Genomic DNA, 25,214 nt, shown 5'->3' with positions numbered 1-25,214 from the left:
ATAGGATGTGATAGGTGGAGGAAAAGACGTTCTACCGTTTGGCGAGCTCGTCAATCTCCTCTTCCGAAAGCCCATCAAGCCTGTGGAGAAGGTACTCAACCTGGGTGTACGCATTCAGTATGTTGTCACATTAACGCAGGCAAAGAGCCGTTTACTCACCTCCACCTCTTTTGTTAGAGGAATGATGTAGTTTTCGTACAACTCCACGACGCCATCGACGTCGACTTTACCGGACCCATTGAGGTGTGAGTCCGTAATGGTGTCGCCACTGGGTGCGAAGTCCTGGGCGTAGGTGATCGCCTTCTTGCGGAGGCGCTGCAGGAGCTTGCGCTCGACCTCGGGTTTCGTGATGAGTGCCTCGAGGGCGGGGATGTTCCGGTTGAGAATGTGTGGGATGAAGTCGCCGGGGTGTGCCTGGAACTTGCTCTCACTGACGAACTTGCCGTAGTGGACGCGCTTGGAGATGGACTGGAGTGCCTCGATGTCCATCGTTGCAGCAGAACCGTAGTTACCGTCATCGTCGTACTCGGCGTCGCCTATGATGCCCTTGGAGCGCTTGAACGCGGCGAGGGAGAGGGACTTGTGCCGGGTGATGCGGGGTACAAAGAAGCGCGTGTAGAAAGAGAGGATGGACGGGTTCACGTTGATGTCGTTGGGGTAGAGGATCTTGGGGAAGTCGAGAGGTGCCAGAACGGGTTTGGGCAGGCCTGAGCTGAACGGGTACTCGTCTGGGCTCGTGTATCGACGTGCTTTGGCTGATGCCAGAAGATGGTCGCGCATGCGATTTGATTGGTTATAGATGATGCCGCAGTAGCGTTGATCAAAGTGTACCGGTAACGTTGCTCGAGATCAGATGCCATGTACCCGAGACGCGCGGAGTGGTGTGGGGGGACAATCACTCACCATGGAAGGACTCGGTCTCTTTGAGGAACCACTGGAGCCATGAGCCCTCGAAGCCAAGCTCTTTGAGTTCAGAGAAGGCGCCCCGCTCGTAGATGCGCGGGTTCTGAGCGAACTGAGCGCGCTCGATGACATTGAAGATGATGGTATCCTCAAGACGGACGAGAATATTACGGATGCGGTCGAGGGAGAGGGGATCCTCTTCTGTCATGAAGTCCTGAGAGGGCATCTTGGCTACTGTCGAGGAGAAGGATGGGGAGAGGGGAGGAGAGGGCGCGTGGAAGGGATCGTGCGGGGCAGGACGGGGAGCAACGAGGGGTTTAGTTGGGTGGCTAGTAGATGGGGCGTTGTCGGGCGTCTTATAGAGGGATGACATGGCGAGGGGACACGTACAGGTTATAGGTCTGAAGCTGAAGCGCTGAAGCTGGACCTATTTTATATATAAGCGACTAGGGCGAGAGAAGACTAGCGAGTGGAGATGGGCGTTGTAATACCGCCTGGGGGAGATGTGCCACCACTCAATTGACTCGAGCAGTTAGATCCTTACTCCGGTCTGCTGTCGGCCGCATCGGCTCTTATTGCCCTGCCCTCACCTTCCGATCATCCGATCCTCTCCCTTCCATGAATGCATCGCAACTTCGAATCCCCTCGCTCGCTTGTCCGTGGAATAATTCACCTCCTGCGGTCTGTGCGTTCAGCTACTTCCAATGCCATGTCGCAGTTGCGGTCTCGCCCAGTCGTGTCCCAAACTATCCCAGGTCTCAGACCGTAGTAGATTCCGTCTCGTTCGGCCGCCTTGATTCCTATCGTCTGTCGCGGTCGCAACAAACATAGTTCGACCATGAGCTTGCCTCGAGCCCGGTTCAGACTGATCAGTCCTACAACAAATAACTGAACTCTGTGCACGACCTACAGGTCGTGTTTCCACCTAAGCGTGTCTTATCTTCTGAGTAAGACGGACGACAAACTTGACCGTGTTGACACCGCTCACCACGTATCACCGACTTAAACCATTGCAACATCTAGACACAAGGATTCGACAAGCTTAACCATTTGCTCTAGTTTTCTCTTCATCGCCTTTCCTTTACCGCCGGCGGCCTCTTGGGAACTGGTAGCTCTACCCACGGGATTCCACCCTCTTAGTCCATTGGTTGCGAACAGCATGACCCGATGGTAACTTACATGGACGACAGTGCCTTAATGGCACGGACCACACTAGCATTGACGCTGACATGCAAGCTATGCTGGAAACGTGCTAGTGAAACTGCACGGCTGTTCGCGAGTGCCCAGAGGCCACCAATCCTAGCAGGATATATGCGCTTCATTGGAGATAAGGCTACTATCGGGAAAGCACATCGCCTGATGAAACACTGCACGAAAAAGCACTAGGTGCAGGTGTAGTCTGGGAGTCCGTCAGTTTGCCGCTTCTCTCAAATCAGCAATGAGTTATAGTATTCCTGGGTCTCCTAGTTGAGGCTGCCTTATGGCCTCGAACTCTGCCTCTTTGCTCAACGTCGATCCGTCAAGAAAGCTATTCCATATCAGCTTGACGGCCTTGGCCAAGACTTCTTTCGTTTATCTAGTGATGTACCGTAAGTAAGCGAACTTTCTGCTTAACAAGCTATTGGACACCTTCGAATTTGTCAAAGCAAAGTTGACTAACAGGTCAGGATAATCGAGCCAAGTTTCTTGGCTCATCTTGCAGAGGAAAATAATCTTCCTTAGGTCTCCTGATGGAAACCTCTAGCTCAGCTTGTTTCCTTGCTGATGGATCAGACATCATGGAACTATGCGCCACTCAACGACGCATTGTCACAGGAAGCACCCTGGAATTGCATTCACGCATGCATTACCCACGAACTGTCGTTGGTTCACCAGTCCAATGTGTTGCAGCCGCCGGAGACGTTGTTTCGTGACTCGGCGCCCAGAAACGTGCGGACCCTGGCAGTGGTGTTCTCGGTGTGGACCTGCACGACGAAACCATCTGATTCGCTGGGCTTCCTATACGTGTTATCTTTGTGCCTAGATCAGCTTCCCGGCGCCTACAGAGTTCCACGACCATGGGGAGCCGCTCCGCCAACGAACTTTTTCTGAAAACTTAGATTCTCAACCACTGATCCATGGGGGCCGTTGGTTGGTGGTGACGTCTTCGTGTCGATTGCTCAGGATACGCCCTCGCCATGCCACGTCGGCATACCCAGATAGGAGCTTCAGTGATCTACCTGCACAATACACCTGCGGAACAGTGGCCGGATTAGCTAGGAGATTCTCCAAGGAAGGGACCGGCGCAACCAAGGCGCAACGGACCAATCCAGGCGCAAGCTCCTTTGACTCTGAGAAAACAGGACTTGACGTCGATCCTTTATCATAGGTCTCCACCTTGGTCTTATGACCTCCCAGCAAAAACATATATAGCCCTACATTCGCGCAAGGTCACATCAGGCTTTTTGTCTCTTCTCCTCGTCTTCCTTTCATTTCCAGTTACTCCATGTCTCCCCCTGTGGCTGCTGCCCCAATTGCCCCTGTCGACGAGGTCGACACTCTCCTCAAGGCGAAGGAGGCTAATGCAAATGGCTTCAGCAAGACAAATGGGACAACAAAGGACGAATATGACGTCCTCGAGGACTATGAGGGGAACTACAGGTTTGCCCCTATCGAGGAAGCGCAAGTCTCGCGCGCGATGATAAAACGGTAAGTATCTCTGGTTTAAGGATATGGAATGGTTTGTGACGTTATACACAAGGTACTTCAACCAGATGTACGATCGTGCCGTATCGGACATCGTTATCGTTGGTGCAGGCAGCGCGGGCTTGTCCTGCGCGTACCATCTTGCGACCAGCCGCCCTGACCTCAAGATAACGATCCTTGAGGCAAACGTTGCTCCTGGTGGTGGTGCATGGTTAGGTGGACAGCTTATGACGCCGATGGTCTGTGATGCTTTTTTATCTACAATCCATAACTTGGAGCCTGACATGAGCACTTAAGGTCGTACGCAAGCCTGCTGACCGCTTTTTGACTGAGATCGGCGTCCCGTTTGAGGACGAAGGACCCTTCGTAGTGGTAAAGCACGCCGCTCTGTTCACTTCGACCGTCCTTTCGCGTGTGCTAGCCCTCCCCAATGTTGCGCTCATGAACGCGGTCGCAGTCGAGGATCTCATCGTGCGCCCCGACCCGCGCGCTCAGGGAAGTGGCCAGCGCGTTGCCGGTGTCGTCACGAACTGGACGCTCGTCGCGCTCAACCACGACCACCAGAGCTGCATGGACCCCGCGACGATCACCGCGCCGGTCATCATCAGCGCGACAGGTCACGACGGCCCGATGGGCGCTTTCTCAGCGAAGCGGCTCGTCAGCATGGGCTTGCTCAAGGAGCTTGGGAACATGCGTGGCTTGGACATGGAGAGGGCAGAGCCTGCGATCGTGAACGGAACCCGCGAGGTGGCCCCCGGTTTGGTCATGACCGGTGAGTGCCTTTCTGATTCCTGTGGAACGTCTTGCTGATCGGGCTTTGTGGCGCAGGTATGGAGCTTTCTGAACACGATGGATCCAACCGCATGGGACCCACCTTCGGTGCCATGATGGCCAGTGGTATAAAGGCTGCCAAAGAAGCGATGCGCATCTATGACTCTTCGCAGATCGTCAATGGTAGGGTGATCGCTTAAATTATCCCATACTTCTGCGTGCTCTTCAAAAAGGTTGCGTGATCCTAGTAGTTGGGTCCTATCCTAGTGTACCCTGAACTTTCAATGTCATGTATTTTGTAGATATAATCAATTATCTCACACGCAACGCAACGTTCATTGATTATCGCTGGATGGAAACTGTCCCGAATGGATGAGTGAATATCTCATTGTCATGTGCTGCGTCTGGGAACCAACAAGTAGTACTGTGGGTCCAAGCCTGCCCAATAAAATATGGCCATCGTGCCGGCTAACGCGGGGAATGTCCGATCCCCGAAAGCCGGTGGATCCGGGGTATTGGGTGGTTAATCCCGGTTGACATCAACACAAGACCGTTTCCCCCTGAAATCCGCCATGGAGACATGTTGGGAAAGCACAAGACACCGAGCCTCCATCTGGATGACGAGCGCAAGCGGATGTTTTGGGCTTTTTGTCGTTCTTGAACTTCCTTCATTCTGACGCGAAGAGCAGCCTTCACTGGCCCTAACTTGACCCGACTCTCATCCCCGTCATGAAGGCAGAAGAAGGTTTCCAAATCGTATGCTCACCGGCAACTCACCGGCTCAACTTGCTTGCTAGCGCTACGGCTCACACATATGCTTCTCCCCAGGAAGCGTACGTAGAAGGGAATGCCTATTCGACGGATAGCGTGCTTCCAGACTTGCTCAAGAGACTGCTTCCTCCAGGGTACGTACGATGACGAACGCATGATCGCAAACTTACTAACGCGCTACATCCTTGTGCAGTGTCTTGGAGGAAGTTGAGCCTGACCTCACCCGAGTAGGACATGACGTTATCAATTGTACGTCTGCTTCCCGCCTTTCGCGTCTACGAAGGCCGTCTCATTTCTGCCTTACTCTACCAGCAATTCGTGCAGTCGCGCAGCGTGCGTACCCCCCTCGGCTAGTTCAGTACGACCACTGGGGCAAACGCGTTGATCGTCTTGAGACCTCCGAAGCATGGCAGGAGCTCAAATGTACCCTTTTTAAAGAGGGACTACCTGGGATATTCTACGAGCGGAAGTATGGCGAATATAGTCGGGTCTACGGGTTTGCAAAGCTTTTCCTCATGGACGCGGACACACAAGTGGTGAGCATTTCAGTGTCTACAGCGGCATAATTTTGCGATAGCTCAGCAAATTTTGTACAGGTGGACTGCCCGATGAGTATGACAGATGGATGTGCAAGGGGTGGGCTATGATTTTCCGATCTTCCTTGCTGAACGGAGACTAAGCTCAGCCTCAAGTGCTCGAGCTCCTCGGCACTCCAGAGATGAAACAGGACGTATTTCCGCGACTGATCAGGTTAGCTGAAGTCTAAATTTCACAACTTACCCGCTGATGTCCGTCCAGCCGCGACCCCAAGATTGCCTTTACCTCTGGACAATGGATGACAGAGGTAAACACTTGTGATAGTTTCCCCCCGTTCATACTTGAGCTTGTTCCCCCCAGCGACCTGGCGGATCTGATGTCTCCAGGACTGAAACTCATGCAAGCCCGGCCGCCACGAGCAATGACGCGAACTGGCCCGCTTACAAGCTCAATGGCTTCAAGTGGTTCTCCAGCGCGACGGACAGTAACGTCTCCGTCGCGCTTGCGCGCACGGGAACAGCTGCGTCAGGCTCGCGCGGACTCTCGCTCTTCCTCATACCCTTGCGTCTCCCGCTCCTCCATAACGTTTCCCCTCCGCCATCACCAACGAGTAACGGCATCCTTGTTCACCGCCTCAAGAACAAGATCGGAACGCATATCGTGCCTACCGCTGAGCTCTCTTTAAACAACACGACCGGGTACCTCCTCGGTAACCTCAACGAGGGCGTCAAGGCGATCCTGCCCGTGCTATACATTACACGCCTGCACAGCGCAATCTCGGGCGTGAGCTACCTCCGCAAGTGCCTCGCCATTGCGACCGCGTACTCGCGTGTGCGCGCAATAAAGGGCGGCAAGGAGATGCTAAGCGAGAACGCCGTGCATGTTGCTCATTTGGCCGAGATTGCGGTTTTGTATCGAGCGTTGACGCACCTTGTCTTCGGCACAATCGTCCTCATGGGACGTGGTGAAGCGGGCATGGCAACCGAGGAAGATAAGTACCTACTCAGAGTTCTGTCGGCCGTCACGAAGGCCTTTGTGTCCCAGAAGGCGTGTACGGCCATGGAAGAGGCAATGACGACTCTGGGAGGCCTTGGGTATATGGAGGAGGTCGGCATTGGGCGGTATGTGCTGACTTACCTTGCAGGGGCTCTACACTGACATTATCTAGGCTTATTCGTGACGGTCTTGTGGAGAAGATATGGGAAGGTACAACTTCTGTCATGGCAGTTGATGTGATGCGGTCTGCGAAAGATTCTAAGGTTTTTGGTGCCTTTAATTCGGTGGGTCACATATCGACTGAGTGTCACTTGGTACTCACCCTATATCCAGTGGAGCAGTAGGATTATTGGCACCTGCACAGGCGAGATGCAAAGTCGATTCAAAGATGCAATCGCCCTTCTCAGGACAGGACTACAAGAAGTCGAGGGCGCATATAGTGACACCAACGCCTCGCCAGTGCTACCTCGCCCAGCATTGCTATTGCTCGGGCACTGTGCGTCAGCGTTGTTCCTGCTCGAACATGCAGTGTGGGCTTGGAATACGAAGTCTGCTCCCGCACATGAAGTTGATGTAGAGGCGTTTACGCGCTGGGTGACTGAAGGCGGACTTGAAGCTGCCCTCAACGACGTGCGGAAGGCACGACAGGCAAGCAGTGAAAGAGCGAGGAGCAATAGGAACATTGTATATGGACCCAAGTTATAACGTACAAACAACGCGTACTGTTACACAGACTGCAAGCATGAGCCTAAGGCATAGCTTGGCGCTTGGATGATCCAGCACCGAGTATATTGAGGTTTCAACTGAAGGTTATGGTGAGTATGGCACTATGTGGCATCTGTGGGTGTGGTTAGTGGTGTAGAAAGCGCGATTCAAGGAGAGACATTACCCAAGCATCCCCCGCCCTCCCCATCCCTTCCGTGGAGTGAACTTCAGAGTATTCGGTTCGCCAGAACGAAGTATTTGCACTTCTAGTTCACGCTAAGATGATACAACTCAAAAGGAGGTGCGTAAAAGAAAAAGTTCGCTGCCTACGTTTTCATTTCGCGACACCAGATCAGCAAGTGGTTCCAAGTCCGACGAAGGGAAGTGTGCATGGCTAAGATGTCCAAACTTGATGATGAGGTCTTCTCTTTGGAGACCCTGCACGTAATCCCATAATTAAGCGCCCATCATATCTCCCAAAAGTAGGATAGCGACTTACTGCCTCAGCCGCTGGGCTGCCAGGCGCAACACCGTTCACTTTTGCGAATGGCCTAAGCACAGGTGGACTAGCTGCCGCTGCGGCCGACCCAGGACTGCCAACGCCCTGAGGCAGGGCAGCGGCGCCTGCGCTCCTCGCAGGCGGCTCGTACACGACTTCGAGCGCGCTCGCGATCTCGTTCATGAGTGCCTTGAGATCGTTCCTCAGCACGGCGACGCGATGGCGCGCGTGGCGAATCGCGTAGATATCGAGGTCTGGATGAGGGAAGCCGTCCCGGTCGACGAGGGGCGACGTCATGTCGCTGCCATGTTCACGGAGGATCTCGAATTGCTCGGCGATCTCGGTCTCGAGCTCATCCTTGCGCGCAATGAGCTGGCGCGCGTGTTCGCGCGGAGAGGTGGAGGGCAGCATGAATCCCATTAGAGGTGCATCGAACTTGAGTAGCAGATTGGAGGTGCTTAGTGGTCAGAAAGGGTGTTACGCGTCTCAGCGGAGCTTGCCGATCGTACTACCCTTAGGTTAGAACGTTGGAAAACTCAGTCCCTCGCAAGCCCCTCAGTCAGGTACTGGAGTCAGAAATGGAGAACGTGGTCATAATCAAACAGTAGATAGATACAAAACGAGTCTACAAATTAGTGCAAGTATCAGATACTACGTGTAAGAACACCGCTTCGAGCGGATCCTGCCTTCCGAAGGAGAAAACAATGCAAAGAGGGAGACAAACAAGAATGTAGGTCGATGGATAGCGAAATGGGAATAACGATACATGGGCGTGATGCGGCGTAAAGGCGTTCAAGGTGCGTGAACCGGCCGTTAGGGACCTTAAGAAGTTGCGACTTTACTCCACACCGAAACCTTCGGTTTCGCTGAAAATATTGGTCAGTCTCAGTATCCTGTGGGCATATCCTTTATGGCACTCACTCAATAGCGAACATGAGCTTTCGTTCCAAACTTTCGTAATCCTCATAAGGAGGAAGTTCAATCCTGTTGAAACACGTATGGCTCCGCGGAAGCTGAGAGGGGTCACCAGACTTGTCGATCGTGAACCGACGCGGGCCATCTGATCCCTGGAGGTCTTTGAAGCCGTTCACAGGCACGCGCGACGTGCCTGTCGCAAACTGCAGCAAACGCGACTTGCGTTCCGATGGCCAGCTACGTATGCACTGCCAGAACCACTCAATGACTTGATCGTCCTTCTGGTAGCCGCGGTAATCTGTGTAACGGTTCCAGTCGTCCCTGTATTCGCGAGTATGTTCAGTAGAGAGATCAAAGAGATCAACAGGATACTTACACGTCGATGTCCGACATGCCACCGATAAGAAGCTCCAGTTCGCGTTCGTCAAAGACATTAAGAAGTTCTCCGGGTATGATCTCGCGGAAGCCTTCCATGAAGGCCGTGAACTGCTCTTGTATACGTGTCTTCGTGCGGTACTCGATCACCGCCTCGACATACTCGGCTTTGTTGTTTTCTGTCACGGGGACATCTGCGCCGCCGGGCATCAGCTCTACCTCGACCATCTCACCGAAGCGGCTCTCAGTGACCGTGAAAGTCTCGTCAAGGACGTCAGTGATATCGTTTTCCCTGTTAAAATTATGAAAAACCGTATCTTTCCATATAATTTCACGGTAGAACTTACAGCATCCATGTCATGCCTCTATGCAGTTCCGCATCCACACCTTCTAGATCCGCCAACGTGGTTCTCTTGCCTAGTATTGACTTATAGAAGCTGGGGACGAAGTATGCGTCCAAGAAGCGCTTGTGGAATATCGCCAACCCAAGACACCTGCCGATGAACTTGAAATAAGTAATATGTTCCGGGTTGATGGACGATGCCCAGTTGATTTGCAGGGTGTAGTTGTCGTGCGCCGAATACTCAAATAACCCATACGCAGGGTCAAATACCTCATGCGAGATCAAGAAGAACCACTCTCTCGAAACACCGCCATAGTCCAGCCCATCCTCGCCCTCAAAGCGGATCACAAGACGCTTCTTGAGGTCGTTTCCGCTCATACGCATGGTAGCCGCGAAACTGTCCTCGAGGATGTGGTTCCTGCGAAGACGCATCTCGGCCTTGCCATCGCGCACGCGCATTGCCTGCTGACTACGGAAGTAGATGACCTTGCGACGGTAATCGCGCTTGTATCTAGGCGCATCTTCCTCCACGTTCGAAGGCAGGCGAGGATCGTCCCACGTCGTCGTGCGTGTGTTATGATCCACAAAGTATACACGACCTGTAGAAGTGAGTCGCATCTCCCAGCCAGAAGGTAGCGGGCCAAGGTTGGCATGGCTCGAGAGCGCCTGCTGGGACGCCTGTGCTTGAGATGCTTGCGTTGAGCGGGGGTCTGTCCACGTTGTTGCACGACTGTAGTGATCGACAAAGTAAGGGCGGCCATCGGACGCCCGGCGCTCCTCCCATCCTTGTGGAAGTGGGATGTCGGTGTAGTTGCCCGGGTTGTTCGAGGTGGGGGGGCCGAGCTGTAAGAAACTACCTGGGGGAGGTGCTGAGCGTTGTGGCGACTGGGGCGGAGCGCCGGCCACATCAAGCTGCGGACGGCTCCATGTCGTAGTTCTGGTGTTATGATTTACATAATATGAACGGCCACGCTGGTCAAAGCGGCGCTCCCAGCCCGCAGGGAGTGGGCCAAGCTCATCGGACGTATGCATGGCGTTGTTGGACTGGCGCCCGTGTCTTGGAACATGGTCAGATGTGTTTCGTGGCGCGGATGAAGCCGGGTGGGTCGGTGGGCGAGGAAATGAGGACTCGAGCCCCAACGAGGATGAGTGAGCGGAGGCGGACGCTGAGCGGCCGTGTGAAGAACTCGAAGGGTGCACACTAGCAGAGGATGGGGGTGGGCTTGGTCGCATTGTACTCTGCGATGATATGCGTGGGAGAGGGCTGTGTGTTCGGAGATCTGGTCGAAGAGAGTTCATGCTGTGGCTGGAACGGAGCCGTGGTTGAGGAGAGGGTGAGGACGGAGACGGCGTAGGTATGCGAAGAGCTGGTAATGTATTATCCATAGCCTCTCTCAATGCTTGAGGTACGGTCGTTACTGGAGGGTGGGAGAAGGTGAAGAGTAATTTCCCCCCAGCGAGAGCCCTGCTCGTTAACTGTTCTAAATCCTGACTGATGAGTCCTGTGAATAAATGCAGTGAGCAAGCAACGAATTTGAGAAATTGACGGCACCAACCGTTGTCTTGAGACGCATGCTGTAACGCTTCAGAACCGGAGAGCCGGATGAGACCCAGAAACCCCTGATCTCGTTGTCGGAAACGTTTTTGGTTGAACACTTGGATCGTGATGGTGGACGAGGCTCGAATGGCACTACAGCATGCATAGTAAGAATGGTGAACAAGATAGAGACGGAAGGGGGACGCACACATCAAAAGGCTGATTCCACGACGGGTTGAGCGACTTCTTCACTGTCTGGGTGGTGTACGTTTGGGAGCTGTCGACGGAGACCACGGCGAAGGGGTCAGGCATCCCAAACAGTTCACGGCGCGTTAGTGCATTGGCTGCACGAACTAGGATAGCGCCATGTTAGAGTGAGCGGCTGCGTTGATAGGTGACCGCTATGAACGCACTGGTTATCCTGACATGATATATCCGATCTTCTGTTGCCATTCGTGCGCACGAATTGTGTCAATGACACAAATACTTGCAAAGAGATGGAGGGGATGCCAGAGGGATGGCTGTAGATGTCGAGGATGGCGCAAGCCAAGGTGGGTTGGCAAGGAAGGAGTGAGAGATGCTGTGGGCCGCCGGGAGAATGCTATGTATATAAGCTGAGCGCCTTTAGAAGCTGATGACCGAGCTATTTCAGGGGTCCTCAATTAACACGTCGTGTGGTCTGGGACTTGCAGTAGATCAAATGGCTGCTCACCAGGTCAAGGACGAATAGCTAGTATGAATGCCGCTGTGAATTGCGCCTTGAACCGGAGGAGAGATAGGATCAGACAGCCCTGGCCAAGGAACGCTGTGGCTTGTGGAACCAAATCGGGAGGAGATGGATCATGAGACTCCTCTTTGCGGAGTACGCGGACTCTATTCCGTCGCGCTTCTCACCCAGCCCTTTTGTTTTTGTTCCTCCAGAGCCACTTCAAGCCACACAGCATATTAGTGCGTTGCTACTTTGCAAACGCGCTGGCTATTCGTCGCTCTCGAGGACAAGCGGGTTCGAGAATAAATATGACCTTACTGGTCAATGTACTCGGTTGGGTTATTTTCGTATGGATGCGCTTGCCCCGGAGAACTGGAAGCCATCACTTCAAATGGCTCTTACATTGACTTGTCGACTGTTTCAAGTGCACGACTCACTCGCTACTTTGCTGATTTACCATCGAGGCCGAATGCCTAAGATCTGCTCCTCGGGGGTTCGCTATCTGCGTCTAATCAACCCTTGGCCTCTGCTCGGTTACTTGACACGGATTGAAACGGTTCGAGCATCAAGCAAACCACAAGCAAATCAAAATTACCCGCTTCGACCAGGACGAGGTCTCTCGTCCAAATGCATATGCTAACTCTATAGATACGCTTTGACTCTATCAAAGCGTTACCCAGTCACATATATGTCTCTGGCTCAGGGCTCATTATTTTGAGCTGCTCTCGACTTTGGTATCTCCCTTGGCTCCAACCCGACCTACTCTGAATCACGTTGCTCTTGGCCGACTGTTAGTTGCTTATTTCCATGTCAAACTGCTCCGGCACAACACTCCATCCACCAAGGAATGATGAGCTAGTCTGCTCTGATGGCACCTTGGAAGAGCACTACCAAGCTGTTCTCGAAACATTCCAAAAAATGAAAAGGGGGAACTACAAAGAAACTGACGAGTTCTGCTCTGTGGTCAAGGACTTCTCTTCTTGCGCGCACACTCTTGCGCGCAGTCCCTGCGACAAGCACGCAAACGAAGCCGTAAAAGATCTTCTGGCCTCAATAGCGTTCTGTCGAAAGCACTTGGAGCAACGTGTGGACAAGTACAATGGTAAGAATGCAGCGAAGAAGATCCGTCAACATATTGAGCGGGTACGCAACGAGCTTCAGCCCCGGACTGAGGCATCTCTCGAGAACGGGCATCTGCACTATCTGGACCCATCTGGAGGACTTCAGAAAAGCACGATTAAAATATCATCACCTGGTCGACGATCTGCAGTCTCTCCTTTCCAACATGTACCTAGCGCCTGGACGGATCGACATGGATATCTTGTTGGTGCAACGTTCGAGGGTTTCATAGGCTTCGTAACTTCCCCTGTAGGCTCTTCAGATCCCGAAGCTGTCAACATCTTCTTGCTATGCTTTCGCTACATGCAAACCCCACTCCAGGCCTTTAAAGCACTGGTATGGCGCTACGAAAATTCGTCAGACACGGAGATCAAGGCCATCGTTGCTAATCTGCTACAGCTTTGGGTAGAGCTTCATTGGCGCCACGGACACGATAAACAAGTATATGAACCACTACGTCAATTCGCATCCAAATCTTTGCCTCAGGATTCGCTGCACATCGAAGCAGCAAAAATCACATACTCTCTAGGCGAGATAGCATCGACACAGGACGATAACTACCATGGACACAGACTGACTCGCATGGTAGAGCATAATCGGCAGTGCCATCAACTACATCCACCTTCCCCGACGGACTTTCAGCTTGACCGAAAGACGAAACGGGCATTGCTCGCCGGCAGATTTGAGGACATTAACGTGCTTGCGTTGTGGGGTCTCAAAGGCGCCGAGGAATTTGCGCGCCAGCTCACCCTTCTGGCTGCCACCTTGTATGCTAGCTATCGCCCTGATGATGCGGTCGACTTTTGGCGTGTGGCTCCAGAGAAACGTACGGGCGGCGAGACGATGAGATCGCTGGTTGTCTTCGAGAATGCGCTGAGCCTGTGGGCCACCAGTTCCGTAATATTACAGCAATCAGCCTCGGAATGTGTCAAAGCATGCGAATTCCTACTCGACGTGATTGCGGTTCGTATCCTTCGACTATTCATTGCAGCAGTTCTAATTTCTTCTTCTTCTTTAGGCATGTCTTCGCCACCGTAACTTTGGCTCATCGTGTGCAATTTTTACTGGCTTACAGCGCAGATGTGTAGAACGTATTGTTACAGAGCGCAACGTGAGTGCGTTTGTTATCATCTACCGTTCCTGAAACTAACTTCACATTCCGACTCAGGCGGTATCTGCTAACCATCAAATAAACTATCAAAACTTCAAGCGATTCTTTGATATGTATGACCATGCCGAATACCATTATGCGCTCCGCGAGTCTCCTGGCATGCCAGCCATTCCCATGATGTGTGAGTGTCCACGTTCCTTTGGAGCTCTGAAAGAGCAGTTAACGAATGACAACCCCAACAGCTATCTTCATTGGGGATGTCATCAAGATATTCAGTCGCCCTGTTGCAATCAAGGTGAACAATACCTCACCGGAGCTTATTTCCGTCAACAGGTATCGCGATTTGACGAAAATCGTGCAAGGTACATCCATATCTCTCCTCCTCCATATATGACGTACTCAGGATGCAATGCCACATGTAGCCATGGAAATGTGTCGCTCTCCCTATGCATTTGAACGTATCGAACTAATACAGAAATATCTCGAGTACGTCTCTGCAAAATTCAATATGAACGATACAGAGGAAGAAGCGCTTCTGGCTCGTCTTGGATATAGAAGGTGAACAATCTTGCTCATGATGTCCTAGAGTCTAGCTGACCTCAGTAAAAGCAAAGAATTAACAGCGCTGAACAGTCCTTACCGAGGTCAAGCACCTCCAAGTCCGATTCGTACCAGCTCCCTTCGCAACGTCATTACAAGTGCCAATGCACAGTTTAAAGCAGTTTTGTCCTGACGTTGAACTGAACCCTTCTAACTCAGGTTGTCCTCGCAATATCGATAACTATTGCCATATTACATTGCTTCCTCCCTGACCTGTACCTCCCAGGGACTCCCCACACTCATTTTCTATCCCCAACCTCAGTCGCACGAACCTTAAACGTTAAACGATTCTCTAGATTTTATACCTTTGTATTTGCATTACACATCACGTCAGACTTTCCCTGGATACTTGTCCACGCATTATATGTACGGCAAACTTTCACGCAATTTCATGGCCTTTTTTGAAGCAACAAGGAGAGGAATGAACTCACTGTTCAAGGATTCATCAGTTCACAGCATCGCTGAAGAGTAAGCTTTTCGTGTCATGGCATAGAACATACTTGGATACATAGCAAGTAGGTCGTCTTACGCCTTCTGGTGCGATGCTCATAGTAAAACCTGGACCTCCTCCCCACAACAGCTAAGTCACGCACTCAAGAGCGTGCAGCTGCGATCCGCCTGCGGGCCAACTGTCTCCGGTTCAACGACGAAAGCGACGACTTGGCAAGGGCGTCCTTGTCCTTGCTCCGCTCGACCTCCTCGTCCGAGACGCCGAGGATGATCTCGATGTGGCAGGGGTGACCCTGGTAGGGGTTGATGCGACCATGAGCACGGTACGTGCGGCGGCGGGTTTTCTGCACAACTAGGATCAGTCGATCCCCCAGATACAGGGAGGTGGGCATGTGCGTACAGGTGCCTGCTGAACGACAATGTTCTTGATAAACAGGCTCTCGAGCTCCAAGCTCTTGGCGTCGGCGTTCGACTCAGCGTTTTTGAGGAGGCGACTGATGAACTTGACAGATTTCTCAGGCCAGCGACCTTCCATTCCCTTCAGCACGCCTTGGTTGCGCATCCAAAGTATGTCACTCACCCTGAGTCGTCTTGAACTGCTTCGCTTGGCTGGCGCGGCCAACGCCACCTGCAAATCGGCGGAAGGGGATAATCTGCTTGTGCTCCGAGACGTCAGAGAGGTAGGTGTAGGCCTTGGTGAGTTTCAGGCCTGATGCATTCAAATCAGAAGTTGGATCGCCGTATAAACAACCATGCCACGCACCGGTGAGAGCCGCAGCAACTTCGCGCATGTTCTTGAAGTGAGTACGGAGGTACTCGCCCCGTGCGCGGGCGGCTGGATAACCCCACTACCGTCAGCCCTACTCTATCGATATGTCAGCCCTTGGGAAACGCACACTTTTCGGGGTTGGTGGCGAGGGCGGCGGCGGCGTAGCGAACTAGATTCTGAAATCAGCATCGACCGTATTTTCGACCGGCAGCGACTACGTACCCATCTTGAGGAAATTGTTGAGCGCGTCGTTGGCCTTGACTTTGTGATACCGTACCAGAGGGACGGCCATGAGTGGCTTAAACCTTGCTTGTGCAGTACTTCGGCATTTGCCGGCAATTTGATTTCCTAAACGAGAACCCTTCCTCCCTAGTAGCCCTCCTCACTGACCATCAACCAATGTGACTTCAGTGCCTTCCACGACGTCCCTCTAGCTACATTGTGGCTATCACAAGGGGCTTATTTCTTGGCTGAAAATCCTCTTGTCTAGTGTCCTAACTCGTTGGCCCGGTTTCACGCGTCACCGACCACATTTTACTGCCATCCACCTTATGCCTATTCGTATGAGACTTTCTTGTGCTCTTTTCTACCTCTATACATGACTTGCAAAGGCCGTTGCTGAAGTTGCTCGAGGTGACCTCGGAGACCTGCAGACCGAAGGGTACTTAAACTATTATATCTCTTGGTAAGCAGCCGGTGCTGCACTCTCTTCGTGTATCTTTCAGCTTCGTAGCAAATAACGTGGAGAACTCGGCCATCAAGCTCAAGCATCGCAGCGAAGCTCCACGACCCTGCTGGTGGGATAACATAAGATAACATATCGGCTGAGATTTGCACAAAGCTGGTTTTTGATCACGCACTATCTTGCACAGCCACATACTTTATTGCACAATGACAACTGCTTCGTCCACTCTGAGTTGCACGACATGACGGGAATGTCCATATACGTTTATACGTTGACGTTGCGATCTGAGATCTGAGATCGCCTGTCGCGTTTCGCTGAGTCCCATGATGAAGTAACCATAAAGATGCGAACGCAAGTTACGGTCTGCATTCGTTTTACTTTCGTTCCATTGTGAGTTGCAACGTGTAGGGCAGCAACAATTATCTTCTTCACGCGGCTGCTGACATTATGTCGGTACTCCTAGTATTCTCGCTGTGGTTTAGTCGCGTTGTGGTTGAAAGTTCGTGCAAGTACTACGTGGAGACACGTCCATATAGGGGCTATCTTATCACTCTGAGCAATTTCCCCACGATCGGAGAGCAAGCCTGAGGCGCGTGCAGAGGATGCCCACCGTCAGACTCAGAGCGCGTACGTCCATTACAAGCTGCTACCGGGCAGCTCATAACCCAGGATCACCATTTGCATCCAGCGTTGATGCCAACGAGCACCGATCATGATGTCTCGCAAGCTACGCCCCCTTCGAATGCTTCCGTCGCGTCCTCTACCCTCATTACCAGCGAATCGGATTCTGCCAGTACCAAATTGCCAGAAGACAAGGTCGGCTCTCTCTGGGCATATAATTCGCTTTTGGGTTTAATCCAATTTCCCTCAGCTTGATGCTTTGAATGTCCTACTTGCCCGAGAGGTTCGCATTAAGGAGGGGGCGGAGAAACTGTTGAACTTGGAGCTGCCGGTATGTGATTGTTCATAACTATGGTTGAGCTTCTACTCAAAATACCTGTGTTTGCTAGGAACACATGCGCCTCAAGGTGCAGACAGAGTTGAAAATGGCCACGCTAGAGATCGCCACCCTCTCGCAGAAGATTGACCTTGGTGTGTAATCTTCTGTACGGGGGCACATAATCAACACTCATTTCTATGTTCAATATTAGAGGAGGCGTCTCGCGGTGTTAGACCAAGGAATAACTCAGTCGGGTCCTTACTCAGCAACCGCGGACCTGCACAACAGAACGCTGCCAGCCTGAGGAACAAAGAGGATATTGAGGATAAGGGTAAGTTGATTCAATATCGTGTCACCAGGTTACCAGCGTCGAACCTTCCTTGCCCTTTCAGAAGACTTCCGAACAGCTCTGAGTCAAGCTCAGAGTTGCATCCAGTCGTTATCCGGACTTGGCCATTCAGCTATATCGCCGCCTGTAACCTCATTGTCCTCCGGCACATCGCAGTCTGCAAACGGGCCAGACGTTGACCGCAATCGCATCGATCTGCAGAACAGGCTTGGAAATATCCTCAGACGAAACATACGTGTATGCTATGAGCTCGATGTTACCGAGCTACTTCAAGCGTAGGGTGTCTTTGTCGCCGGGCAGCACACTTTGTCGCTCATTTTTAAAGTGTAACGCCATCCCTCGCAGATAAATGCTCTACTCAATGCCGTACATCAGCGTACCGTATCATGCGGCTCGCGCTCGTGAATGTCGCATCGCTAGAAGAGATTTCCAAACAGCCCATTGACTGGTACATAGTCAGGTACTTGACCTCTTTTTTTCCCGTATCAACACGCCCTCAAATATGTCCATCTTTAGGACGTTGTCACGAGACAACAAACATGAGAAAGAGAAAGAGCAGGTCATCAAACTCATTCGTGCAGTATTAGATGTAGTTTCCGAGAACCGCGATCGACGAGGAGCTCCCGGAACAGGAGTAGTGCCTTTATCGGAGCCTGTCATGCGCGCGTTCATCGCGGTGGCTGAACATGCTGAGGAACCTCTTAGATTGATATGCATCCAAACCCTCGCTGAAATGGGTGTGTGTCCTTCGAGAGATATCTTGAGGATCTCGCTCACTCCAACTAGTTTTACTCGATATCGACCTGGTAGCAAGAACGGGTGGAATAAGGTTTCTACTTCATGCTTTGGGCGAAGGACCCATTGAGCTTGCACCTCTCTTGGCTGCAACGTTCCTTCATATCGTTGATTCGCCTAAAACGCGTTGCTACCTGCGGCTTGGCACGGACCTAGAAGTGAGCCCCTTTTATTGCAGCATTCGCAATGTTCTGATATCAAACCTTGGCGAAAGATAGCGCTTTCTCCTTTTACCGACGCATATGGTCGCGGTCCAGATCATGCGGACAGAATGCGCGGTTCTGCTAAAGTGATACAACTCATGTTGCGAACCTGGAGTGGTAAGTTGATTTAATGTTGCAACTACTGTTGCTGACGGCCATCAGGCCTCATGTACTTCTGTATGGACCAGCAACAGGCCATACGTTCCATTGTCGATACCTTGCGCATCCCGTCAATGGATACTAGGGTAAGTCATTAGCAATGGCGGTGCGACATTTTCCAGACTCATTTGTGTCTATCTCAACATAGGAAATAGTACTGGACTTTTTCTTCGATCTTCTGAATATTCAAGCTTCAGACTGGTACAAGGCTTTCATTGATGGCCGTCGTTTGACAAGTAGAAATCACCTGCTTACTGTGGTGGTTGTGAGCTGAATGTGTTTAATGCAGTGTATCGCAAATCAAGAATTCAACCGTCTGAGCGACTGCTACCCTTACCAACAAATGAACACACTCCAGAAAGCCTGAAGCTAACAGATCAATACATTGCATTACTTGTCCTTGTATTCACGGATGCAGGCCTGATTGATGTTCGTAATCATCATCATCATGGTTATAATGGTGCTAAGTGAGTTATAGGCTCTGACAGGCATGCTCGAGGAGTGTGCAACTAGTTCAAGCTTGTCACGGAAGGCTACTTTGCTGATGGCGGAAGTTATGCAAATAGCCAATAGGGTGCTTCCTCTTCCAACCGCAAGCAAGATTCAAGTATGTCTCTAGTTCAAATCAGTTCACGGCAAGATATATTGACGGCGTATTTAGGCTATTCCTCGTGTTTTTGATCTTGCATCGGAATATGGTCGTGGAGAAAGTCGCATCATTGGGACATCGGCACTTTCTCAGATCGACAGCTTCAATCGCAATAGAGGACGTCTTCAGACCACATTTATCAATGGCCGACCCAGGTAATGCCGCCGAGGCCCTTATGTGGATGATGCTGACCATCAGGGTAGGGCCAACTCTTCCGAAGAGGCTGTTCGCCGAGGGCAACGGCAGGTTGAGCAAGCAAAGTTGAAGGCAAACATGCAGATGGACGATAAAACTTTCCAGACGTCCTTGCTTGAAACTCAGGTTAGAGAACAAATGCAAGCAAATTCGCTGATGCTAAAAGATTGATGCCGTAGGTCACGCTCACCAAAGACCATACGAAGTGGCACTTCGACATATTGCAAGAACTGATCGAGGGGCCATTCCTGAACCCGAAACGTCTGGAAGAAGCAATCAAAGTTGCGCGATTTATGAAGCGCTTGCTGTCATTCTACCATCCTTTCTCCCGTCGGTTTTCTGATCTTCCCAAGAATTCAGTAAGGCAACACAGATTTTTGTGTTTTGTTATCAATCTAAGTATCTGTTTAGACGAACCAACGATGGATCCGGTTGGGCTGTTCGCTTCTGAATACACTTCTCGCAAGTCCAGAAGGAGTCCGTTACCTGATGACAGAAGATGATCTGCTGAAACAGATTGTCAAGGCGTTTATGCAGCTCATGCCTGTAAGTCGCACTGTATAAAATGGGATTTCTCGTGACAGAATTTTCAGGGTGTCCATTTGGGGGACATAGAACCTTACTTCTCAGATCACAAGATGAGAACTACGTTAACATTCGGGTATTTCGAACTTCTTGGAACATTGAGCAAGCATCCAGACGGCATAGAGTGAGTATCAATGGATCGTTAATCACTTTACCCAACTTATGTTCCTTTGTCAGTCTAATGGAGAAGGCAAAAGTGTTTACTGCTTTGTACAACCTCACTGAGATTCGTGGCCGTGAAGATATCATGAAGCTCGTCATTGAGCATCTGGATTACTCACTGTAAGATCCTTGAACTACTCTTTATACGATACTCACGCAGAAAATCAGAGATGGTCATTCGCGCCTGATACTGTCAAAGACGTTGACAACGGGTGGTCTCGTATGACGTCCTTTGCGTACCATGGTACACTCAAGCTCACAAACATCCAGAATCTTCGCCGGTTCACTACCCGCCACCTTGCGGGAATGGTGCAAAGTTCCGCGGCACCCGTGGGGTGGATGCTCCGAATGCTCGTCACACAGCTATATGACCCGTTGCCCGAAGTATGCCAGATCGCTGTGCAAACGCTGGAAGAGGTCTGTGACGACATGGACACCCTTCAGCTTGTGGTTGAGATGCAACCTACCATGGATCATTTAGGTCCAATTGGACATCCGCTACTACTAAAGTAAGGTTAAGAAGTTCATGCTGTGCCGCTTGGATGCTCATAGTTATTGAAGGTTTATGTCCACTTCTATGGGCTTCCGCTACCTCTACGACGCAAACTATATTCAAGCCGAAATGGAGTCTTGGTTTCACGTATGTCCAGTATTTATTATCTAATTACTCGAAAAATTTATTCGGATTCAGGAGCGGAATCTTGAATACGTTGTGCAAGTCGAAATATTCTTGGCCAAAGTGTTCAGTTCCGATGTTGAGTATAGCGCTGATGCCCTGTGGGTTACTTATTTGTTTGCTGCTGGGACGTTGGCTGAGTAGTGACCACTAAACAGGCCTTTCGACGGCGCCGTCCCCGCTCATTTCTATGGCGAGTTATCAAAAACAGAACTCGGCTGTCAGGTCCTTGAAGAGAAGGGCCATTTTTTGGAGTTTTGTTCGTCTATCCGGGACCACGCCCTCGAGAGTGAGGATGTTGAATTGATCTTGAAGCTGAAGAGTATCCTTTGGGCGGTGGTAAGCTAAAGCCAGTTTGCTGCGATGTTGACTTACCATATTCCAGGGCAGTATCGGAGCGACAGCGAGGGGACTGTCTTTCCTTGTAGAGGCGGAAATAATACCAGATATCCTCAAGATTGCGGAGCAATCCTTAATACCGTCCGTGCGAGGGTGCGTACAACATATGCGACTCTACCCAGTTTGAAACTCAATGAAATTTCAGCACATGTTTCTTCGTCTTGGGTCTAATATCATCAACTCCGCAAGGCGTTGATATTCTCGATGACTGTGGGTGGGAAGCGACCTTGTCGCCTTTAGGGTTCCCAACTGGCTTGTGCGTCCCGGTTGACCTTGACAAATTTATATCAGTAGGTTTTGCATTGCCATGGGTTGTGCATGTGCTTACACTCTCGCAAGATGCCTGCATGGGACGTTATCGAGCCCAAGAAGGATGCTCGGAGCGGGCTTCTTCCTCCCATATCTCAGCATGAGGTAGAAGTTATGACAGTCATCGACAACCTCAGCAACACAGTGATTGCAAATGCTGCTTCGCGATCCCTAGCAAAGTGCGTCACCAAACTGACATTAGACTGAACATGGCTGACCGTTGTCCAGGATGAAATCCCGGCCAGAGTATCGCCATGTTTTCTCCTCACCAGCAACGTTTTACCGAGCCTTACATACCATCTCAAATTACCGCTATCGGTTGCCAGTTCGGAGATACATCCTCGACTTGTTCACATTGGAGCTTGATGCTTCTCTTGTATTGGAGCTCGCGGAACAAGCCATCGCTCTTCGTGCGCCTCTCTCGTCGACCGCAACGATGCCTAAAGCGCCAGTGAGACGCGTCGTCAGCATGTTTGGTCCTAATCGCGGTTACTCCGAAAGCGACGATGAAGAAGACGAATCAGATGAAGAGACGGAAGAAGCAGTCGACAGGCAGCCGGTAATCACCCTTCGTCCCGTCAGCAGACTCATCGGGTTCGACAGCTGAGTTGGCAAGACTTTACCAGACCAATTTTACCATTATCCTTTTCGCATCATGGACCTTGCATATATACCAAGTTCAATTCGGCACGTAATATTCACAGCATTTACAATCATGTTGTATTCCTACGCGTCTTTACTCACTTATTCGCTGTCCAGTTCTGTCAACTATACGTTGTTTATTTGTGCATTGTGTCCATAGCATTTCGTCACGACGCAGGTACTTCGCTGCGCCTGTAAAACACTAGCATGATGAGCCACCTTATCAGGCGACGAAACCGCGAGTCCCTCCATCCTTTGTCGCTCGCCTCGTAATCATACCACCTGGGCCAACGAAGTCGCCACCACCATAGGATCACCGCCCAGGGAAACGGATTGAAGATCTTGCCAGTCCCGTCGACGCGCTGCCACGAGTAGCATTCTGAATGTACTGATTGCGACAGGCGCGCTTGGAGTCGCCTGTTGTACGCATCCGTCGCATCGTCTTTGACAGTCAGCCACGTAAGGCGATGGTCGAGGACAGGTTGGATCATTTGTAAGATGTATTCCACCTGAACCTCTTCTACAAAAAGGGTTGATGTCGAGGTTCCTGTATTGGGACCTGCGGAAGTTGTTTAAAGGGGGGTTTTAGGGTCGAAGGGATCAAGCACACCTGCGATCATGTAAAAGTTCGGTATGCCAGGTATGGTGGTCCCGCGATAGGCCGTAGGACCGCCATGAACTTTGTAGTACCCGCGCACAGTGACATCGTTAAATCCTTTGACGTGCACAGGATATTTATCCTTCGGAACAGGGAACATCAATATAGTCCTTGAAGGTACGCAAAGCTAGGCACCTACACCAACAAAGCCAGTAGCGTAGATGATGACATCGAAAGGTAACATTTCCCCTGATTAAGATTGATGTAAATGAATAGTCGCACTGAATATCACAAACGTCAGCCTACCTGTTCTAGTGACAAGACCATCTCCAACAACTTCACTGATCCCATCGAAATTCAGGCTTAAGTTAGGTCGATGTGTGCTGGCAAGATAACCACTATCTGCAACTGAGGACAGGGCATGTGATCGCAATACTAGGTTGCAAGATTGATAATCATACCGGTACGCTTACAGCCAGGTGCTAGGAAATGTTAGCAACGATCGTGCAGGAAAGACTGTCAATCGCACGATGTGGAGGTATCAATTTGGAATGGTATCTGGACGGCGTGTTATCTAGTATGTATTTTTTCATACCCTGGCATGCATCTCAATTTCACGACTCTTCGTCTTTGGAGACAATTTGGCACAAACCTCGATGCGTGCTGCCTTGGTCTTCGCGTTGGGGAGAAACCATGCAGGATAGTCCATCTACAATACAAGAGTAAGTCCAAGAGAATACTTGGATTATGGACGCCGTACGTCGAACATAATCCAGGCTCGGTGAAATTTCATAACCATTGGGATGTTCTTAAACGCCCATTTCTCAACATTTGAATAGGGTATATGAGGCTATCAATTAGTAGGTAAGCTTGGTTAAGGTCAAGAAGGAACCTGAATCAATATTCTTGCCCTGGTATTAAACCACACCGGTGTCCGAATGAAGTTCACGACCTTTGTCGTGGGATCCTCTGTGATAGCTGGTATGAATTGAGCACTATGACATGGAATTCTCAATGGGTGAAAACCACATGAACTTCCGGGACTCACCCAGACGAAGCATTGCCAATGACGGCGACGTTTTTGTCGCGGAGATCAATCTCATGTGGCCATTTTGCGCAATGAAAAGATTGCCCTTTGAAGTTATCTATGCCATGTATCTCTTTGTATGGCAGATATGGCTGCTCGAGCACACCAACCGCGGATATTACGATCTCAGCTGAAGTATGCAGCCGATTTCCAGTCGACACATCCTCGATGACGACAGCATACGCATGCTTGGTTGCATCCCAGTCTGCTGATACGACGCGCGTGTTGAAGACGAGATTACTGTATAGACCATACTTCCCCGTTAGAGCGAACCAGTAGTCCTGGATTTCGGGACGCAAGGCATGCGATTTGCTCCAAGTTGGATTCAGATCGGATGATAAACTATACCAGTGAACCGGCACGTCAGACGAGCAGCCCTAGAATACAAGCGAAGTCATGATGGATTCCTGTCTGCGTGGGCCTGTGACTGACTGGATATGTATTGGCCTGTATCAGAAATCCTAGCCCGTCATGGATGATGTCTAAGGCTTGATCCTCATATCACTCACTCTCCATGTTCCTCCGATTTCCTCCGATTTCTCATAGATCTGGTAACAATGTCATGAAGTGTCAGAAACAGATGCATGATTGCGTGACCTACCGTGAAGTTCTCAAGCTTGAGTTTGGTCTTCAAACGGATGCCACAAGTGAGGCCACCGACCCTTGTATTTGTTAGTCCTCCGAGCTAGTAGTCAATTGCTCCGGTTCATCGTACCCCGCGCCTATGATGATTATACGTGGAGTCTGTTGCTGGCCATTAGCCATGGCGAGTGAAAGCACTGGCGGTTAGGAGAAAAGCGCCAGCCGCAGAGCGAGGAGGCCATTATCTCGCAAGACGTGGGTAAGGAAGTTGGTATCTGAGAGGATACTGGTAGTTTACTTCCGGTTTGAGCAGGACCAATCATCGAGAGTTATTCTCAGCTGATAGCAGCTCGAGGCCAGACCACTGTAGCCTATAGGTAACTCTGCAACCAGAAAGATTTAAG

General features: G+C 51.0%; 8 protein-coding genes across 8 annotated transcripts; 4 read left to right on the top strand and 4 right to left on the bottom strand.

Moving 5' to 3' along the window:
- Nucleotides 1-31: 31 nt before the first annotated feature.
- CONPUDRAFT_55966 (chorismate mutase) lies at nucleotides 32-1,111 on the bottom strand (the record flags this gene model as incomplete). The annotated part of the gene is made up of 3 exons (XM_007770042.1): nucleotides 32-100; nucleotides 160-755; nucleotides 904-1,111. The coding sequence occupies 3 exons, from the start codon at nucleotides 1,109-1,111 to the stop codon at nucleotides 32-34; spliced, it is 873 nt and encodes a 290-aa protein (XP_007768232.1).
- A 2,195-nt stretch (nucleotides 1,112-3,306) lies between these two features.
- CONPUDRAFT_104209 (Thi4-domain-containing protein) lies at nucleotides 3,307-4,687 on the top strand. Its single transcript, XM_007770304.1, has 4 exons — nucleotides 3,307-3,591; nucleotides 3,644-3,827; nucleotides 3,886-4,360; nucleotides 4,417-4,687. Exons 1-4 carry the CDS (start codon nucleotides 3,389-3,391, stop codon nucleotides 4,557-4,559), a joined length of 1,005 nt encoding a protein of 334 aa, XP_007768494.1. The 5' UTR covers nucleotides 3,307-3,388; the 3' UTR covers nucleotides 4,560-4,687.
- Nucleotides 4,688-5,064: 377 nt separating this feature from the next.
- On the top strand, nucleotides 5,065-8,351 carry CONPUDRAFT_104208 (acyl-CoA dehydrogenase NM domain-like protein). Its single transcript, XM_007770303.1, has 13 exons — nucleotides 5,065-5,115; nucleotides 5,188-5,264; nucleotides 5,324-5,379; nucleotides 5,443-5,666; nucleotides 5,727-5,766; nucleotides 5,823-5,880; nucleotides 5,929-5,974; nucleotides 6,028-6,788; nucleotides 6,836-6,947; nucleotides 6,997-7,501; nucleotides 7,553-7,644; nucleotides 7,699-7,806; nucleotides 7,868-8,351. The coding sequence occupies exons 1-10, from the start codon at nucleotides 5,089-5,091 to the stop codon at nucleotides 7,366-7,368; spliced, it is 1,773 nt and encodes a 590-aa protein (XP_007768493.1). The 5' UTR covers nucleotides 5,065-5,088; the 3' UTR covers nucleotides 7,369-7,501; nucleotides 7,553-7,644; nucleotides 7,699-7,806; nucleotides 7,868-8,351.
- Nucleotides 8,352-8,435: 84 nt separating this feature from the next.
- CONPUDRAFT_104203 (HECT-domain-containing protein) lies at nucleotides 8,436-11,795 on the bottom strand. The gene is made up of 8 exons (XM_007770302.1): nucleotides 11,750-11,795; nucleotides 11,451-11,680; nucleotides 11,246-11,390; nucleotides 11,057-11,190; nucleotides 9,505-11,002; nucleotides 9,159-9,449; nucleotides 8,789-9,103; nucleotides 8,436-8,733 (listed from the first exon to the last, which is right to left on the bottom strand). Exons 2-8 carry the CDS (start codon nucleotides 11,488-11,490, stop codon nucleotides 8,706-8,708), a joined length of 2,451 nt encoding a protein of 816 aa, XP_007768492.1. The 5' UTR covers nucleotides 11,491-11,680; nucleotides 11,750-11,795; the 3' UTR covers nucleotides 8,436-8,705.
- A 758-nt stretch (nucleotides 11,796-12,553) lies between these two features.
- Nucleotides 12,554-14,941, top strand: CONPUDRAFT_143991 (ras GEF; the record flags this gene model as incomplete). The annotated part of the gene is made up of 6 exons (XM_007770301.1): nucleotides 12,554-13,828; nucleotides 13,884-13,976; nucleotides 14,034-14,157; nucleotides 14,219-14,338; nucleotides 14,399-14,534; nucleotides 14,586-14,941. The coding sequence occupies 6 exons, from the start codon at nucleotides 12,554-12,556 to the stop codon at nucleotides 14,707-14,709; spliced, it is 1,872 nt and encodes a 623-aa protein (XP_007768491.1). The 3' UTR covers nucleotides 14,710-14,941.
- Nucleotides 14,942-15,044: 103 nt separating this feature from the next.
- On the bottom strand, nucleotides 15,045-16,052 carry CONPUDRAFT_82134 (60S ribosomal protein L17 L23). The gene is made up of 6 exons (XM_007770300.1): nucleotides 16,018-16,052; nucleotides 15,923-15,964; nucleotides 15,790-15,861; nucleotides 15,607-15,735; nucleotides 15,427-15,554; nucleotides 15,045-15,370 (listed from the first exon to the last, which is right to left on the bottom strand). The coding sequence occupies exons 1-6, from the start codon at nucleotides 16,019-16,021 to the stop codon at nucleotides 15,170-15,172; spliced, it is 576 nt and encodes a 191-aa protein (XP_007768490.1). The 5' UTR covers nucleotides 16,022-16,052; the 3' UTR covers nucleotides 15,045-15,169.
- Nucleotides 16,053-17,173: 1,121 nt separating this feature from the next.
- On the top strand, nucleotides 17,174-22,508 carry CONPUDRAFT_90112 (uncharacterized protein; the record flags this gene model as incomplete). The annotated part of the gene is made up of 27 exons (XM_007770299.1): nucleotides 17,174-17,296; nucleotides 17,352-17,432; nucleotides 17,491-17,572; nucleotides 17,813-18,044; nucleotides 18,095-18,229; nucleotides 18,286-18,506; nucleotides 18,556-18,722; nucleotides 18,779-18,884; nucleotides 18,930-19,012; nucleotides 19,075-19,162; nucleotides 19,216-19,355; nucleotides 19,405-19,533; nucleotides 19,588-19,730; nucleotides 19,779-19,896; nucleotides 19,950-20,129; nucleotides 20,182-20,316; nucleotides 20,364-20,479; nucleotides 20,533-20,637; nucleotides 20,686-20,737; nucleotides 20,788-21,026; nucleotides 21,079-21,157; nucleotides 21,209-21,294; nucleotides 21,352-21,532; nucleotides 21,579-21,685; nucleotides 21,738-21,882; nucleotides 21,932-22,080; nucleotides 22,130-22,508. The coding sequence occupies 27 exons, from the start codon at nucleotides 17,174-17,176 to the stop codon at nucleotides 22,506-22,508; spliced, it is 3,801 nt and encodes a 1,266-aa protein (XP_007768489.1).
- On the bottom strand, nucleotides 22,381-24,993 carry CONPUDRAFT_90111 (FAD/NAD(P)-binding domain-containing protein; the record flags this gene model as incomplete). The annotated part of the gene is made up of 12 exons (XM_007770298.1): nucleotides 22,381-22,393; nucleotides 22,823-23,102; nucleotides 23,154-23,283; nucleotides 23,341-23,390; nucleotides 23,448-23,549; nucleotides 23,895-23,991; nucleotides 24,052-24,136; nucleotides 24,190-24,605; nucleotides 24,661-24,675; nucleotides 24,738-24,776; nucleotides 24,830-24,890; nucleotides 24,944-24,993. 12 exons carry the CDS (start codon nucleotides 24,991-24,993, stop codon nucleotides 22,381-22,383), a joined length of 1,338 nt encoding a protein of 445 aa, XP_007768488.1.
- Nucleotides 24,994-25,214: the final 221 nt, after the last annotated feature.

This window comes from Coniophora puteana (assembly GCF_000271625.1).
Source record: "Coniophora puteana RWD-64-598 SS2 unplaced genomic scaffold CONPUscaffold_6, whole genome shotgun sequence".
NCBI lineage: Eukaryota > Fungi > Basidiomycota > Agaricomycetes > Boletales > Coniophoraceae > Coniophora > Coniophora puteana.
This window is presented reverse-complemented; position numbering and strand designations above follow the sequence as displayed.

Bases quoted from the DNA above. Each gene is read 5' to 3' on its own strand.
- CONPUDRAFT_104208 (XM_007770303.1), top strand. From the start codon at position 5,089: ATGAAGGCAGAAGAAGGTTTCCAAATC. The intron at 5,767-5,822 runs GTGGGCTATGAT...CTCAGCCTCAAG, and splicing joins GACAGATGGATGTGCAAGGG to TGCTCGAGCTCCTCGGCACT. The intron at 5,975-6,027 runs GTAAACACTTGT...TGTTCCCCCCAG, and splicing joins CTGGACAATGGATGACAGAG to CGACCTGGCGGATCTGATGT.
- CONPUDRAFT_82134 (XM_007770300.1), bottom strand. The intron at 15,736-15,789 runs GTGCGTGGCATG...TGAATGCATCAG, and splicing joins AGTTGCTGCGGCTCTCACCG to GCCTGAAACTCACCAAGGCC. The intron at 15,555-15,606 runs GTGAGTGACATA...AGGGAATGGAAG, and splicing joins GCAGTTCAAGACGACTCAGG to GTCGCTGGCCTGAGAAATCT.
- CONPUDRAFT_104209 (XM_007770304.1), top strand. From the start codon at position 3,389: ATGTCTCCCCCTGTGGCTGCTGCCCCAATTGCCCCTGTCGACGAGGTC. The intron at 3,592-3,643 runs GTAAGTATCTCT...GTTATACACAAG, and splicing joins TCGCGCGCGATGATAAAACG to GTACTTCAACCAGATGTACG. The intron at 3,828-3,885 runs GTCTGTGATGCT...TGAGCACTTAAG, and splicing joins GACAGCTTATGACGCCGATG to GTCGTACGCAAGCCTGCTGA.
- CONPUDRAFT_104203 (XM_007770302.1), bottom strand. From the start codon at position 11,490: ATGGCAACAGAAGATCGGATATATCATGTCAGGATAACCA. The intron at 11,003-11,056 runs GTTGGTGCCGTC...ATTTATTCACAG, and splicing joins GCATGCGTCTCAAGACAACG to GACTCATCAGTCAGGATTTA. The intron at 9,104-9,158 runs GTAAGTATCCTG...TCGCGAATACAG, and splicing joins GGCATGTCGGACATCGACGT to GGACGACTGGAACCGTTACA.